This window comes from Cherax quadricarinatus, chromosome 72 (genome assembly GCF_038502225.1).
Source record: "Cherax quadricarinatus isolate ZL_2023a chromosome 72, ASM3850222v1, whole genome shotgun sequence".
Taxonomy (NCBI): domain Eukaryota; kingdom Metazoa; phylum Arthropoda; class Malacostraca; order Decapoda; family Parastacidae; genus Cherax; species Cherax quadricarinatus.
The window spans coordinates 1,854,028-1,870,706 of NC_091363.1; the positions used below are offsets into that span (position 1 = coordinate 1,854,028).

Here is a 16,679-nt window from a genome sequence, read left to right on the forward strand (position 1 = left end):
GTGTACTGTGAGTAGTGTCAACTGTGTGTGTACTGTGAGTAGTGTCAACTGTGTGTACTGTGAGTAGTGTCAACTGTGTGTGTGTGTACTGTGAGTAGTGTCAACTGTGTGTGTGTGTACTGTGAGTAGTGTCAACTATGTGTGTACTGTGGGTAGTGTCAACTGTGTGTGTACTGTGAGTAGTGTCAACTGTGTGTGTACTGTGAGTAGTGTCAACTGTGTGTGTACTGTGGGTAGTGTCAACTGTGTGTGTGCTGTGGGTAGTGTCAGTGTGCTGTGGGTAGTGTCAGTGTGCTGTGGGTAGTGTCAGTGTGCTGTGGGTAGTGTCAGTGTGCTGTGGGTAGTGTCAGTGTACTGTGGGTAGTGTCAGTGTGTGATCTGTGAGTAGTGTCAACTGTGTGTACTGTGAGTAGTGTCAACTGTGTGTGAACTGTGGGTAGTGTCAACTGTGTGTGTGTGTACTGTGAGTAGTGTCAACTATGTGTGTACTGTGGGTAGTGTCAACTGTGTGTGTACTGAGGGTAGTGTCAACTGTGTGTGTACTGTGAGTAGTGTCAACTGTGTGTGTGTGTACTGTGAGTAGTGTCAACTATGTGTGTACTGTGGGTAGTGTCAACTGTGTGTGTACTGTGAGTAGTGTCAACTGTGTGTGTACTGTGGGTAGTGTCAACTGTGTGTGTGTGTACTGTGAGTAGTGTCAACTATGTGTGTACTGTGGGTAGTGTCAACTGTGTGTGTACTGTGAGTAGTGTCAACTGTGTGTGTACTGTGAGTAGTGTCAACTGTGTGTACTGTGAGTAGTGTCAACTGTGTGTGTACTGTGGGTAGTGTCAACTGTGTGTGTGTGTACTGTGAGTAGTGTCAACTATGTGTGTACTGTGGGTAGTGTCAACTGTGTGTACTGTGGGTAGTGTCAACTGTGTGTGTACTGTGAGTAGTGTCAACTGTGTGTGTACTGTGAGTAGTGTCAACTGTGTGTGTACTGTGAGTAGTGTCAACTGTGTGTGTGTACTGTGGGTAGTGTCAACTGTGTGTACTGTGGGTAGTGTCAACTGTGTGTGTACTGTGAGTAGTGTCAACTGTGTGTGTACTGTGAGTAGTATCAACTGTGTGTGTGTACTGTGAGTAGTGTCAACTGTGTGTGTGTACTGTGAGTAGTGTCAACTGTGTGTGTGTACTGTGAGTAGTGTCAACTGTGTGTGTGTACTGTGAGTAGTGTCAACTGTGTGTGTGTACTGTGAGTAGTGTCAACTGTGTGTGTGTACTGTGAGTAGTGTCAACTGTGTGTGTACTGTGAGTAGTGTCAACTGTGTGTGTGTACTGTGAGTAGTGTCAACTGTGTGTGTGTACTGTGAGTAGTGTCAACTGTGTGTGTACTGTGAGTAGTGTCAACTGTGTGTGTGTACTGTGAGTAGTGTCAACTGTGTGTGTGTACTGTGAGTAGTGTCAACTGTGTGTGTGTACTGTGAGTAGTGTCAACTGTGTGTGTGTACTGTGAGTAGTGTCAACTGTGTGTGTGTACTGTGAGTAGTGTCAACTGTGTGTGTGTACTGTGAGTAGTGTCAACTGTGTGTGTGTACTGTGAGTAGTGTCAACTGTGTGTGTGTACTGTGAGTAGTGTCAACTGTGTGTGTGTACTGTGAGTAGTGTCAACTGTGTGTGTGTACTGTGAGTAGTGTCAACTGTGTGTGTGTACTGTGAGTAGTGTCAACTGTGTGTGTGTACTGTGAGTAGTGTCAACTGTGTGTGTGTACTGTGAGTAGTGTCAACTGTGTGTGTGTACTGTGAGTAGTGTCAACTGTGTGTGTGTACTGTGAGTAGTGTCAACTGTGTGTGTACTGTGTGTGTGTACTGTTAGTGTCAACTGTGTGTGTACTGTGAGTAGTGTCAACTGTGTGTGTGTACTGTGAGTAGTGTCAACTATGTGTGTACTGTGAGTAGTGTCAACTGTGTGTGTACTGTGAGTAGTGTCAACTGTGTGTACTGTTAGTGTCAACTGTGTGTGTACTGTGAGTAGTGTCAACTGTGTGTGTACTGTGAGTAGTGTCAACTGTGTGTGTACTGTGAGTAGTGTCAACTGTGTGTGTACTGTGAGTAGTGTCAACTGTGTGTGTACTGTGAGTAGTGTCAACTGTGTGTGTACTGTGAGTAGTGTCAACTGTGTATGTACTGTGAGTAGTGTTAACTGTGTGTGTACTGTGAGTAGTGTCAACTGTGTACTGTGAGTAGTGTCAACTGTGTGTGTGTACTGTGAGTAGTGTCAACTGTGTGTGTACTGTGAGTAGTGTCAACTGTGTGTGTACTGTGAGTAGTGTCAACTGTGTGTGTACTGTGAGTAGTGTCAACTGTGTGTGTACTGTGAGTAGTGTCAACTGTGTGTGTACTGTGAGTAGTGTCAACTGTGTGTGTACTGTGAGTAGTGTCAACTGTGTGTGTACTGTGAGTAGTGTCAACTGTGTGTGTACTGTGAGTAGTGTCAACTGTGTACTGTGAGTAGTGTCAACTGTGTGTGTGTACTGTGAGTGTCAACTGTGTGTGTACTGTGAGTAGTGTCAACTGTGTATGTACTGTGAGTAGTGTTAACTGTGTGTGTACTGTGAGTAGTGTCAACTGTGTACTGTGAGTAGTGTCAACTGTGTATTGTGAGTAGTGTCAACTGTGTGTGTACTGTGAGTAGTGTCAACTGTGAGTATTGTGTACTGGAATCACGTCTTACTGGTTGCTGGAATCATCGTCAGCAAATGAAATATGACAAGAATAAAATCTCTTAAAATCTTGGAATGCTATCGTTTGGCGATTCATTCTTGAAATAGAGTGGAATACCCTACCATCACATGTTACCATGTTATGAGAAGTTAATGTATCTACGATGAGGTGTAGCAGTGAGCCAGGGAGAGATCTCTGTCAACTGTGCAGCAGCTTCACTCTCCTGGTTATCCTCAGACTAATATCTGTCATGACCTATTTTTCCTATTTTGTACTGTGACGCCTGGAAGATCGCTGTCTGTCAGTACCATCCCAGTACCTTAGAGAGCCATCACAAGCAAGCTCAGGGAACACTTACATAATATTACTATAGTGACCCAAGGTAATCAGCTACAACTACACTGAAAAAGTAACTTTGAGCCCAATTATACATATTTCACAAAAAAGAGCCCTCCTGCGTTGCCATGTAACTCTTGATGGAATAATACCAACAGTAACAACCTGGTTGATCAGGTCCTGATTCATCATGAGGTCTGGTCACGGACCGGGCAGCGGAAGCGTCGACCCCTGAAACCCTCTCCAGGTATACTGCAAGCTACACACGGACCTTCAATAGTAATATTTTCTGGGTTAGCAAACCATATTCTGAAGGTATTCCCCGAGAGTCAGTGTGATGGTTTATGTCGTACCTACAAGTTCTATGTGACCATCTTCACTTGTGAAGGTTAAGAATCCCTGGGAAGTATAATAGAACTACGTTGCCACTAAACCAATGTGTTTATATACAACATTTATTAAGACAACGCAACAAACTTGACAATATTGAGGACCAGTTTGAATACATAATGATGACATGTGTGTGTCTGGCGTGTTCTACAGACAACACTGAACAACGTGAACACCACTGCACTTGTCTAGCCACTGGCACAACACCTGCACTTCACCTGGACACTAACGTCAACGATACAGTGAGATACACGCCATTCCCTGCATTAAACACCGAGAGATACATAAATCACTAGTTTCAATATACACTGAGATATCCACAATTCCGTTTATATACCGTGCAGTGAGATACACACTTTTCGGTGTATATGCAATAAGATATACACTTCTTTGTGTATATACAATGAGAAATATACGCATCTTAGTGTATATACACTATCAGCCTATAATACGAGGTATGAAACGGTGATGAACATGTATTACCCGAATACGTCATTCACACTGAGTGACACTGTCTCTCAGCGGGAAGACTGTCTGCCAGAGCACCATGTCTGTGTGGCAATTAGTGGACAGTGGATCAAGCCTTCACCACTCCTCGTGCTGTAAATGACATGCACATGAACGGTGGATCAAACCACTATATCTTATGCTATGGATGACCCACTAGCACAAGATTCTATAACAAATAATTTAGCATCCCCTTATTATAATAAAAAATATTTTTTTGGGTTATACCCTCCGACCTCTAACTGAGGTCCTCTTCAGCAGATATAATGCATGTGGATCTTTACTTATCGACGAGTATTCGTTATATATATTTGTTAATATTAATTTAACCAGCAGGTTGTAGCAGAGACGGTCATGCACACAGTTCTGGGTCTAGTGTTGGCACTCTCCACCTGTGCACTCGTCCAAGGTAAGTCACCACGCACTCTTACTGACTTAAATGTACTTGTTCCAGCAGTAGACGAGCCTCTAATCTAACCTGCACTCTAGAAATGCTGCAACACTTCTCTCATCAGTGCTACATCAACACTTGCTTCGTCAGTGCTACATCAACACCTTCAGTGACGCATCAAAGATACATCACTGTTGACACCTAGGTGACGCTCTACCACTGCACCTAGGTGACGCTCTACCACTGCACCTAGGTGACGCTCTACCACTGCAGGCTATATATCATCCAGCTGGCTCAGTTTATGTCACACTTTTTCCAGGGTTATTTTATTTTTACTCATCAGGGGGCGTTGACCCCCGAAACCCTCTCCAGGTAAAGTCCAGGTAAGCACAATATTGCTGCACATTAACAGCAACTTTCAAGGCAGGTGAAATTGCTGACCTAGAACATGTACAGAGAACCTTCACGGCGCACATAACTGCGATAAAACACTTCAATTACTGGGAACACTTGAAGTTCCTCAACCTGTACTCCCTAGAACTTAGGCGGGAGAGATACATGATTATATACACTTGGAAAATCCTAGAGGGACTAGTACCAAACTTGCACACGAAAATCACTCCCTATGAAAGCAAAAGCCTCGACAGACGATGCAACATCCCCCCAGTGAAAAGCAGGGGTGCCACTAGCACGATAAGAGATGACACATTAAGTGTCAGGGGCCCAAGACTGTTCACCTGCTTTCCAGCATACATAAGGGGGTTGACCAATAGACCCCTGGCTGTCTTCAAGCAGGCAATGGACAGGCACCTAAAGTCAGTACTTGGCCAGCCAGGCCGTGGTTCGTACGTCGGGTTGTGTGCGGCCAACGGCAATAGCCTGGTTGATCAGGCCCTGATCCACCATGAGGCCTGGTCACAGACCGGACCGCGGGGGCGTTGACCCTCTAAACCCTCACCAGGTATACTCCAGGTATACAACCATTACGAATGCAGGTGGTAGTCTAAAGGTGTGTAGCAAATGGTGGTAACTAAGTCAGCAAACAAAATACTCAGGAGGACAGAACAAGGGCAAGACAAACACAACATTGGTTGATGTCTTTATGTATTCATCAATAAATACACTATGTATATTATTAATTATTAGAGACGTCAGAGTGAAATGGAATAATCAAAAAGCAACTCCAACCATGAGGAAGCACAACCTGTGTTTGCACAAGTCTGCCGCCACCCGGCCAGGCGGGTAGGAATAACATCACCTTGGCTAAAGTAGCCGGCTTTCACATTATTGGTGGATAGAACTGGACAATAAGCACAGCAGTGGGGCCCCACAACTGCTACACTTTGAACTGCCAGTTCACTGGTCTAGAGGATATGCCGAATGACCGTGTGACGGATGTCGAATATAACATTATCGGCACACTCCACAACCACCAGACACAGTCACCAAACACAACCACCAGACACAATCACCAAACACAACCACCAGACACAATCACCAAACACAACCACCAGACACAGTCACCAAACACAACCACCAGACACAGTCACCAAACACAACCACCAGACACAGTCACCAAACACAACCACCAGACACAATCACCAAACACAACCACCAGACACAATCACCAAACACAACCACCAGACACATTATTGCGACCCCTGAATGGGTCACAATGTATATAATGTATATTACCTGTTCATATAATTTTATATTGCTGATATTTGCGATATTAGCTAAATCGTAAATATATTGCTTTATATTATTTGACTTAGTTATATTATTAGGTAGGATGTAACATGTACACCTTATTCAGTGCTCATTGCTCGAGAGTATTAAGTAGCTGATGGCCTTGTCTAACTACCGCTCCGCTTGTTTCACTGCCGGCTTCTCTGTAGTTGCTGGGCAGCAGCAGTCCTCGGAGAGTCAAGAGATCAGGGTGGGGTGATCACATCTCACCTGGGTGAGAGACTGTCTTGATTTCGCTCTCTTTCTGGTTGACGATTTCAACAAGACGTCCCTCTCCAGCTCTCCCTTGCTGGCCCTTGTTGGCAGATCATCTCTGTCACTTTCTTGCTGTTAGTTCTGTGTAACTCTGTTCACAGAGCATAGCCTAGACTTAGTGATTTTCGACGTGGTACTGAGGCTGTGTGTCACACTGACACTCTGATCTCAGGTCCTGAGCTGTAGCTTCTGACCTAATTTGTACTGGTATCTGTGCACTGTCACAGTCCGGGATTTTCTAATGCTGAACTTAGATTCATTAGTATGGGAGTTTTGTGACTTTTGTGGAGGATCTGCTGATGGTCCCTACTTAGTGTCGTTATGTTATCTCCTTGTTCCTGAATCTGTGTTGCTGCTGCTTGTTATATTGCTGTTCGGCGTATCAGTCGTTTTACTGTTCAAGCAAGCTGTTCTGATTGCCAGGTTGGTCAGGAAATTAGTTTATGTGAGGACTTTTAGTCAGTCATTGGCTAAGTCTAGTCGAGTCTTGAGACATAGTGAACTACTTAGAGCACTTACACACATACATACTCACTTGTATATACGTATTAGTATTATGTTCTTAAATGCTAACAATGTACCAGACGGTACTTAATGCCATAAAGAGGTGATATGTGCCTTCAGCACAATACTACTGTACACCAGAGACGTGTAGGAACTTGTATCCTATATTATGATAAATTGATTACTTTGAATTACTTTGATATTGTCCACCTAGACAACTTTATCTTTATTAATAAACTTATTAAATTATAATTTCTTTAGTTAGTAGCGTACCAGTTGTAATCCTGAAGCACTATTGAATCTTACTAAATTCTAATGGATAATTGGACCAGGATACTGACTACTTGTTACAAAACCCAGTAACAGGCTGGATGTAAAGTAAAAGGACACAAGTGCAGCTAATGGATAATGGATGGATAATGAGAACCTTCAAAACTAGGGAGGCCAAGCCCATGATGACACTCTTCAGGTCACTTGTTCTATCTAGGCTGGAATATTGCTGCACTCTAACAGCACCTTTCAAGGCAGGTGAAATTGCCGACCTAGAAAATGTACAGAGAACTTTCACGGCGCGCATAACGGAGATAAAACACCTCAATTACTGGGAGCGCTTGAGGTTTCTAAACCTGTATTCCCTGGAACGCAGGAGGGAGAGATACATGATTATATACACCTGGAAAATCCTAGAGGGACTAGTACCGAACTTGCACACGAAAATCACTCACTACGAAAGCAAAAGACTTGGCAGACGATGCACCATCCCCCCAATGAAAAGCAGGGGTGTCACTAGCACGTTAAGAGACCATACAATAAGTGTCAGGGGCCCGAGACTGTTCAACTGCCTCCCAGCACACATAAGGGGGATTACCAACAGACCCCTGGCAGTCTTCAAGCTGGCACTGGACAAGCAGTTAAAGTCAGTTCCTGATCAGCCGGGCTGTAGCTCGTACGTTGGTTTGCGTGCAGCCAGCAGCAACAGCCTGGTTGATCAGGGGCTGATCCACCAGGAGGCCTGGTCACAGACCGGGCCGCAGGGGCGTTGACCCCCGAAACTCTCTCCAGGTAAACTCCAGGTAATGTGACATTTTATTGTGGCAACGTTTCGCTCTCCAGGAGCGAAACGTTGCCACAATAAAATGTCACATTAGTTGCACTTGTGTCCTTTTACTTTACATATTGTCGGTAATTCTACCAACTTCATTACAACAGGCTGGATGCTAGAAGGGAAGTCCTTTCTAGTATTCACTGGAGATCTCTATCATTATTAGATATCGTGTTTTTTTGTGACACACAATCACCAAACACAACCACCAGACAATCACCAAACACAACCACCAGACACAATCACCAAACACAACCACTAGACAGTCACCAAACACAACCAAGAGACACAATCACCAAACACAACCACCAGACACAATCACCAAACACAACCACCAGACACAATCACCAGACAACATGCAGACAAAACCAGCAGACAATCACTAGACACAATAGTTGTCTGTTACTCGAGCAAACCACAAGGCCACCCTTCTGTTTCTCTAGGACAAGACAAGAATTATATCTTACACAGTTCACGATATAAAAGATAATAACTCAACAATCAGACAAATAACCTGTGGAAACAATTTAAGACTGAGAGTAAAATTTTGAACAATAACTCTGAGAAAAGCGACGACATCCCACCTAACAATGTAAACAATAACACTGCAGTGTTGCCTTTCACGGCTACTCCCTTCATATTTATAAAATGCTCTTGATCCAGGGCATTACATCTCCCCTTTCCATCCTTGTATCAAGCCTTATTAACTCCCATCCCCCCCCTCCTCCAGATGGTGTGTGACCCCTGCGGGTTTAGCGATGAGCGGTGAAAGTAATAATAGTGTTGGAAGGAGATTCTGGCAGCTCATCCCCCTCCCCTTTAAACCCTCAATTTACACATTATTTACGGTCTAACTTTGTAAAATTGATGGTTTTGCCTCGTTGTCTCTTGTTGTAATTAATTCTTTTAGAAAAATATGGAATTGGGGTAATGGAGGAGGAGGATTCTGAGCCATTACCACGTATGTGTGTTTGTGTGTATTTACCTGATTGTACTCACCTAATTGTGGTTGCAGGGGTCGATTCATAGCTCCTGGTCCCGCCTCTTCACTGGTCTGTGTGTGTGAAAACGAGAAAAAGAAAAAGACTATGTAAGAGGGGGAAGAAGATAATTTGAAGAAAACACAAATGAAAGCAACAGAAGAAGCTCTCCTCCGCCTCAGTTAATTTGATCACTGTTGTATAAATGATGAACCTGGATGACCGTGACTCGAACCCCGCCCCCTGCCAACATTCTGGACACACACTCCCCACCTACCCTCCTGCTGATCAACTCTCCCTACCTACCCACCTGCTGACCAACTCTCCCTACCTACCCTCCTGCTCACCAACTCTCCCTACCTACCCACCTGCTGACCAACTCTCCCTACCTACCCTCCTGCTGATCAACTCTCCCTACCTACCCTCCTGCTGACCAACTCTCCCTACCTACCCTCCTGCTGACCAACTCTCCCTACCTACCCTCCTGCTGACCAACTCTCCCTACCTACCCTCCTGCTGATCAACTCTCCCTACCTACCCACCTGCTGACCAACTCTCCCTACCTACCCTCCTGCTGACCAACTCTCCCTACCTACCCTCCTGCTGATCAACTCTCCCTACCTACCCACCTGCTGACCAACTCTCCCTACCTACCCTCCTGCTGACCAACTCTCCCTACCTACCCTCCTGCTGATCAACTCTCCCTACCTACCCACCTGCTGACCAACTCTCCCTACCTACCCTCCTGCGGATCAACTCTCCCTACCTACCCTCCTGCTGACCAACTCTCCCTACCTACCCTCCTGCTGATCAACTCTCCCTACCTACCCACCTGCTGACCAACTCTCCCTACCTACCCACCTGCTGACCAACTCTCCCTACCTACCCTCCTGCTGACCAACTCTCCCTACCTACCCACCTGCTGACCAACTCTCCCTACCTACCCACCTGCTCACCAACTCTCCCTACCTACCCACCTGCTGACCAACTCTCCCTACCTACCCACCTGCTGACCAACTCTCCCTACCTACCCTCCTGCTGATCAACTCTCCCTACCTACCCACCTGCTGACTAACTCTCCCTACCTACCCTCCTGCTGACCAACTCTCCCTACCTACCCTCCTGCTGATCAACTCTCCCTACCTACCCTCCTGCTGATCAACTCTCCCTACCTACCCACCTGCTGACCAACTCTCCCTACCTACCCTCCTGCTGACCAACTCTCCCTACCTACCCTCCTGCTGATCAACTCTCCCTACCTACCCACCTGCTGACCAACTCTCCCTACCTACCCTCCTGCTGACCAACTCTCCCTACCTACCCTCCTGCTGATCAACTCTCCCTACCTACCCACCTGCTGACCAACTCTCCCTACCTACCCTCCTGCTGATCAACTCTCCCTACCTACCCACCTGCTGATCAACTCTACCTACCTACCCACCTGCTGACCAACTCTCCCTACCTACCCTCCTGCTGATCAACTCTCCCTACCTACCCACCTGCTGACCAACTCTCCCTACCTACCCTCCTGCTGACCAACTCTCCCTACCTACCCTCCTGCTGATCAACTCTCCCTACCTACCCACCTGCTGACCAACTCTCCCTACCTACCCTCCTGCTGATCAACTCTCCCTACCTACCCACCTGCTGATCAACTCTCCCTACCTACCCACCTGCTGACCAACTCTCCATACCTACCCTCCTGCTGATCAACTCTCCCTACCTACCCTCCTGCTGATCAACTCTCCCTACCTACCCTCCTGCTCACCAACTCTCCCTACCTACCCTCCTGCTCACCAACTCTCCCTACCTACCCTCCTGCTGACCAACTCTCCCTACCTACCCTCCTGCTGACCAACTCTCCCTACCTACCCTCCTGCTGACCAACTCTCCCTACCTACCCACCTGCTGACCAACTCTCCCTACCTACCCACCTGCTGACCAACTCTCCCTACCTACCCACCTGCTGACCAACTCTCCCTACCTACCCTCCTGCTGACCAACTCTCCCTACCTACCCTCCTGCTGACCAACTCTCCCTACCTACCCTCCTGCTGACCAACTCTCCCTACCTACCCTCCTGCTGACCAACTCTCCCTACCTACCCTCCTGCTGACCAACTCTCCCTACCTACCCTCCTGCTGACCAACTCTCCCTACCTACCCTCCTGCTGACCAACTCTCCCTACCTACCCTCCTGCTCACCAACTCTCCCTACCTACCCTCCTGCTCACCAACTCTCCCTACCTACCCTCCTGCTCACCAACTCTCCCTACCTACCCTCCTGCTGACCAACTCTCCCTACCTCCCCTCCTGCTGACCAACTCTCCCTACCTCCCCTCCTGCTGACCAACTCTCCCTACCTACCCACCTGCTGACCAACTCTCCCTACCTACCCTCCTGCTGACCAACTCTCCCTACCTCCCCTCCTGCTGACCAGCTCTCCCTACCGACCCTCCTGCTGACCAGCTCTCCCTACCTACCCTCCTGCTGACCAACTCTCCCTACCTACCCTCCTGCTCACCAACTCTCACCTACCCTCCTGCTCACCAACTCTCCCTACCTACCCTCCTGCTCAACTCTCCCTACAACTCTCCCTACCTACCCTCCTGCTCACCAACTCTCCCTACCTACCCTCCTGCTCACCAACTCTCTCCCTACCTACCCTCCTGCTCACCAGCTCTCCCTACCTACCCTCCTGCTCACCAGCTCTCCCTACCTACCCTCCTGCTCACCAGCTCTCCCTACCTACCCTCCTGCTCACCAACTCTCCCTACCTACCCTCCTGCTCACCAGCTCTCCCTACCTACTCTGTCCCTCTCCCTACCTACCCTCCTGCTCACCAACTCTCCCTACCTACCCTCCTGCTCACCAACTCTCCCTACCTACCCTCCTGCTCACCAGCTCTCCCTACCTACCCTCCTGCTGACCAACTCTCCCTACCTACCCTCCTGCTGACCAACTCTCCCTACCTACCCTCCTGCTCACCAACTCTCCCTACCTACCCTCCTGCTCACCAACTCTCCCTACCTACCCTCCTGCTCACCAACTCTCCCTACCTACCCTCCTGCTCACCAACTCTCCCTACCTACCCTCCTGCTCACCAACTCTCCCTACCTACCCTCCTGCTCACCAGCTCTCCCCTACCTACCCTCCTGCTCACCAGCTCTCCCTACCTACCCTCCTGCTCACCAACTCTCCCTACCCTCCTGCTCACCAACTCTCCCTACATACCCTCCTGCTCACCAACTCTTCCTACCTACCCTCCTGCTCACCAGCTCTCCCTACCTACCCTCCTGCTCACCAACTCTCCCTACCTACCCTCTTGCTCACCAACTCTCCCTGCCTACCCACCTGCTCACCAACTCTCCCTACCTACTCTCCTGCTCACCAACTCTCCCTACCTACCCTCCTGCTCACCAACTCTCCCTACCTACCCTCCTGCTCACCAACTCTCCCTACCTACCCTCCTGCTCACCAACTCTCCCTACCTACCCTCCTGCTCACCAACTCTCCCTACCTACCCTCCTGCTCACCAACTCTCCCTACCTACCCTCCTGCTCACCAACTCTCCCTACCTACCCTCCTGCTCACCAACTCTCCCTACCTACCCTCCTGCTCACCAACTCTCCCTACCTACCCTCCTGCTCACCAACTCTCCCTACCTACCCTCCTGCTCACCAACTCTCCCTACCTACCCTCCTGCTCACCAACTCTCCCTACCTACCCTCCTGCTCACCAACTCTCCCTACCTACCCTCCTGCTCACCAACTCTCCCTACCTACCCTCCTGCTCACCAGCTCTCCCTACCTACCCTCCTGCTCACCAACTCTCCCTACCTACCCTCCTGCTCACCAACTCTCCCTACCTACCCTCCTGCTCACCAACTCTCCCTACCTACCCTCCTGCTCACCAACTCTCCCTACTTACCCTCCTGCTCACCAACTCTCCCTACCTACCCACCTGCTGACCTACCTGCCACTCTGCTCACAGCTCTCCTACCTGCACCCTCCATGCCAGCTCTCCCTGCCTACCCTCCTGCTCCACCAGCTCCTGCCTGCCCTCACTGCTCATAGCTCTCCTGCCTGCCCTCCTGCTCACCAGCTCTCTCCCTACCTGCCCTCCTGCTCACCAGCTCTCTCCTACCTACCTCCTGCCTCCACCCAGCTCTCCCTACCTGCCTCCTGCTCACCAGCTCTGCCTGCCTCCTGCTCACCAACTCTCTACCTGCCTCCTGCTCTGGCTCTACCTGCCTCCTGCTGCAGCTCTCTACCTGCCCTCCCCTGCTCACTGACTCCTCTGCCTCATAACATAGCTCTCTACCTGCCTCCTGCTCGCAGCTCTCCCTACCTGCCCTCCTCTCCACCACTCTCCTACCTGCCCTCCTGCTCACCAACTCTCCTACCTACCCTCCTGCTCACCAACTCTCCCTACCTGCCTCCTGCTCACCAACTCTCTACTTACCCTCCTGCTCACCCAACTCTCTACCTACCCTCCTGCTCACCAACTCTCCTACCCTACCCTCTGCTCCACCTCAGCTCTCCCTACCTGCCCTCCTGTCACCAACTCTCCTGCCCACCTCTAACACCAACTCTCCCCTACCTACCTCCCTGCTCATAGCTCTCTACCTGCCTCCTGCCCGACCAGCTCTCCTGCCTGCCCTCCTGCTGACCAGCTCTCCTGCCTGCCCCTGTGCTGGTGGCTCTCCTGCCTGCCCTCCTGCTGTCCAGCTCTCACCACTGCCCTCCTGCTGATAGCTCACCCTACCCTGCCCCTCCTGCTGACCAGCTCTCTATACCCACTCTGACTGGGCTCTCCTACCTGCCTCTGCGGCGATGACTCCTACCTGCCACTCCTGCTGATGGCTCCTGCCTACCCTCCTGCTGACCAGCTCTACTACCCTCCTGCTCACGGCTCACACCCACTGCCTCCTGCTCACCAGGCTCTCCCCTGCCCTGCCTCCTGCTCACACCCAGTTCTCCCCTCACCTGCCCTCCTGCTCCTGCCCAGCTCTCCTGCCTGCCCTCCTGCTGTGCTCTCCTGCCTACCCTCCTGCTCACCAACTCTTCCCCCTGCCACTCCTGCTCCTTAGCTCTCCTACCTACCTCCTGCTCATAACTCCTACCTGCCTCATAACCAGCAACTCTCCTACCTGCCTCCAACATACAACTCTCTACCTGCCCACCTGCTGACCAGCTCTCTACCTGCCTCCCCTGCTCACCAGCTCTCCCTACCTGCCCTCCTGTGTGCTCTCTACCTACCCTCCTGCTCACAGCTCTCCCTACCTGCCTCTTGCTCCATAACTCTCACCTACCCTCCTGCTCGCAGCTCTCCTACCTACCTCCTGCTCTGTAGCTCTCCCTGCCTACCACCTGCTGACCAGCTCTTCCTCTGCTTCCCACCTGCTGTAGCTCTCCTGCCTGCCCACCTGCTGACCAACTCTCTACCTACCCACCTGCTGACCAGCTCTCCTACACCTACCCTCCGGCTCGCAGCTCTCCCTGCCTGCCTCCTGTGTGGCTCTCCTGCCTGCCTCCTGCTCACCGGCTCTGCCCTCCTGCTCTTAGCTCCTACCTGCCCTCCTGCTCCGCAACTCTCTACCTGCCCCTCCTGCTCGCAACTCCCTACCTCCTGCTCTGGCTCCTACCCTCCTGTCTTGGCTCTCTCTACTGCTCCTTGTCACCCAGCTCCCTGCCTGCCTCCTGCTCATGGCTCTCCCTGCCTGCCCTCCTGTGCAACTCTCCCTCCATGCCTCCTGTCACCCAGCTCTCCTGCCTGCCCTCCTGCTCACCAGCTCCTCTACCTGCCTCCTGCTCTCAGCTCTCCCTACCTCCTGCTCACCAGCTCTCTACTGCCCTCCTGTCTCAGCTCTCCTACCTGCCTCCTGCTCTTTAGCTCTCTACATACCTCTAACTCCACAACTCCCTACATGCCCTCCTGTCACAAGCTCTCTACCTGCACCTCCTGCTCACCAGCTCTCCTACCTACCCTCACTCACCAGCTCTCTACCTGCCCTCCTGCTCAGCAGCTCCTCTACCTACCTCCTGCTCTTGGCTCTCCTACCTGCCCTCCTGCTCACCCAGCTTTCCTACCTGCCCTCCTATCTAACTCCCTGTACCCTCCTGCTCACCAACTCTTCCTACCTACCTCCTGCTCACCAGCTCTGCCTGCCCCCTCCTGCTCACCAGCTCTCCTACTACCTGCCCTCTTGCTCATAACTCTCCCTGCCTACCCACCTGCTCACAACTCTCCTACCTACTCTCTTTTTCTCCTGCAGCTCCCTCCTACCCTGCCTCCTGCTCTGTAGCTCTCTACCCCTGCCCTCCTGCTCACCCAACTCTCCTACCTGCCTCCTGCTCATAACTCTCTACCTACCTCCTGCTCACAACTCTATACCTCCTGCTCACCAGCTCTCTACCTACCTCCTGCTCCTGGCTCTCTACCTACCCTCCTGCTCACCAACTCTCCCTACCTGCCTCTGTCCTGCTCTCCCTACCCTCCTGCTCACAGCTCTCCTACCTGCCTCCTGCTCACCAGCTCTCTACCTGCCCTCCTGCTCACAGCTCTCTCCCTACTACCTCCTGCTCACAACTCTCACCACCTACCCTCCTGCTCTCAACTCTACCTACCCTCCTGCTCACCAACTCTCCTACCTGCCCTCCCCATACCAACTCTCCCTACCTACCCTCCTGTCACAGCTCTCCTACCTACCCTCCTGCTCCTTGGCTCTCTACCTGCCCTCTCTCTGCCTCTCTACCTACCTCTGCTCTGCTCTCTACCTACCCTCCTGCTGACAACTCTCTACCTGCCCTCCTGCTCACCAACTCTCTACCTACCCTCCTGCTCTGCTCTCTACCTGCCCTCCTGCTCCACCAGCTCCTCCCTGCCTGCCCTCCTGCTCACCAACTCTCCTACCTGCCCTCCTGCTCACAGCTCTCCCTACCTGCCCTCCTGCTCGCAACTCCTACCTGCACCCTCCTGCTCTGCTCACCTACCTGCCCTCCTGCTCCACCAACTCTCCTACTTGCCTCCTGCTCACAACTCTCTACCTGCCCTCCTGTGTAGCTCTCCTCACCTGCCACTCCACTGTTGACCAACTCCTCCCTACCTACTCCTCCTGCTGACCAGCTCCTCATTCCTGCTGCCTGTGACCAGCTCTCCTACCTGCCCTCCTGCTGACCAGCTCTCCCTGCTGCCCTCCTGCTGACCAGCTCCCTACCTGCCCTCCTCTTTGACCAAACTCTCCTACCTGCCACCTGCTGACCAGCTCTACCTGCCCTCTGCTGGTAGCAACTCTCCCTACCCCTGCCCTCCTGCGTGACTCTCCCTACCTCTTATCTGCTGGCCTAGCTCTCCTACCTACCCTCCTGCTCACCAGCTCTCCTACCTGCCCTCCTGCTCATGGCTCTCCCTACCTACCTCCTGCTCACAATTCCTACCTGCCCTCCTGCTCCTGCCAGCTCTCTACCCTACCCTCCTCTTTATTAGCTCTCCTACCTACCCTCCTGCTCACCAGCTCTCCCTGCCTATATATATACCCAGCTCTCTCCTACCTGCCTCCTGCTCAAGCAACTCTCCCCTACCCTCCTGCTCATAAACTCTCCACCATATATGACCAACTCTCCTACCTACCTCACCAATAACAGCTCTCCTACCTGCCTCCTGCTTTGTTAGCTCTCTACCTGCCCTCCATATACGGCTCTCCCTACCTGCCCTCTGCTCTCAGCTCTCTACCTGCCTCCTGCTCACCAACTCTCCCTA

At 50.9% G+C, this 16,679-nt stretch overlaps 1 protein-coding gene across 1 annotated transcript in view; it reads left to right on the forward strand.

Annotated features, from left to right (window-relative positions):
• Positions 1-16,679, forward strand: part of LOC128701258 (uncharacterized) — a 51,553-nt gene that overhangs the window by 13,473 nt on the left and 21,401 nt on the right. The window contains exon 2 of the mRNA XM_053794873.2: positions 4,276-4,348. Coding sequence (XP_053650848.2) covers positions 4,294-4,348 — 55 coding nt within the window. The 5' untranslated portion in view covers positions 4,276-4,293. The remainder of the gene's footprint in view (positions 1-4,275; positions 4,349-16,679) is intronic.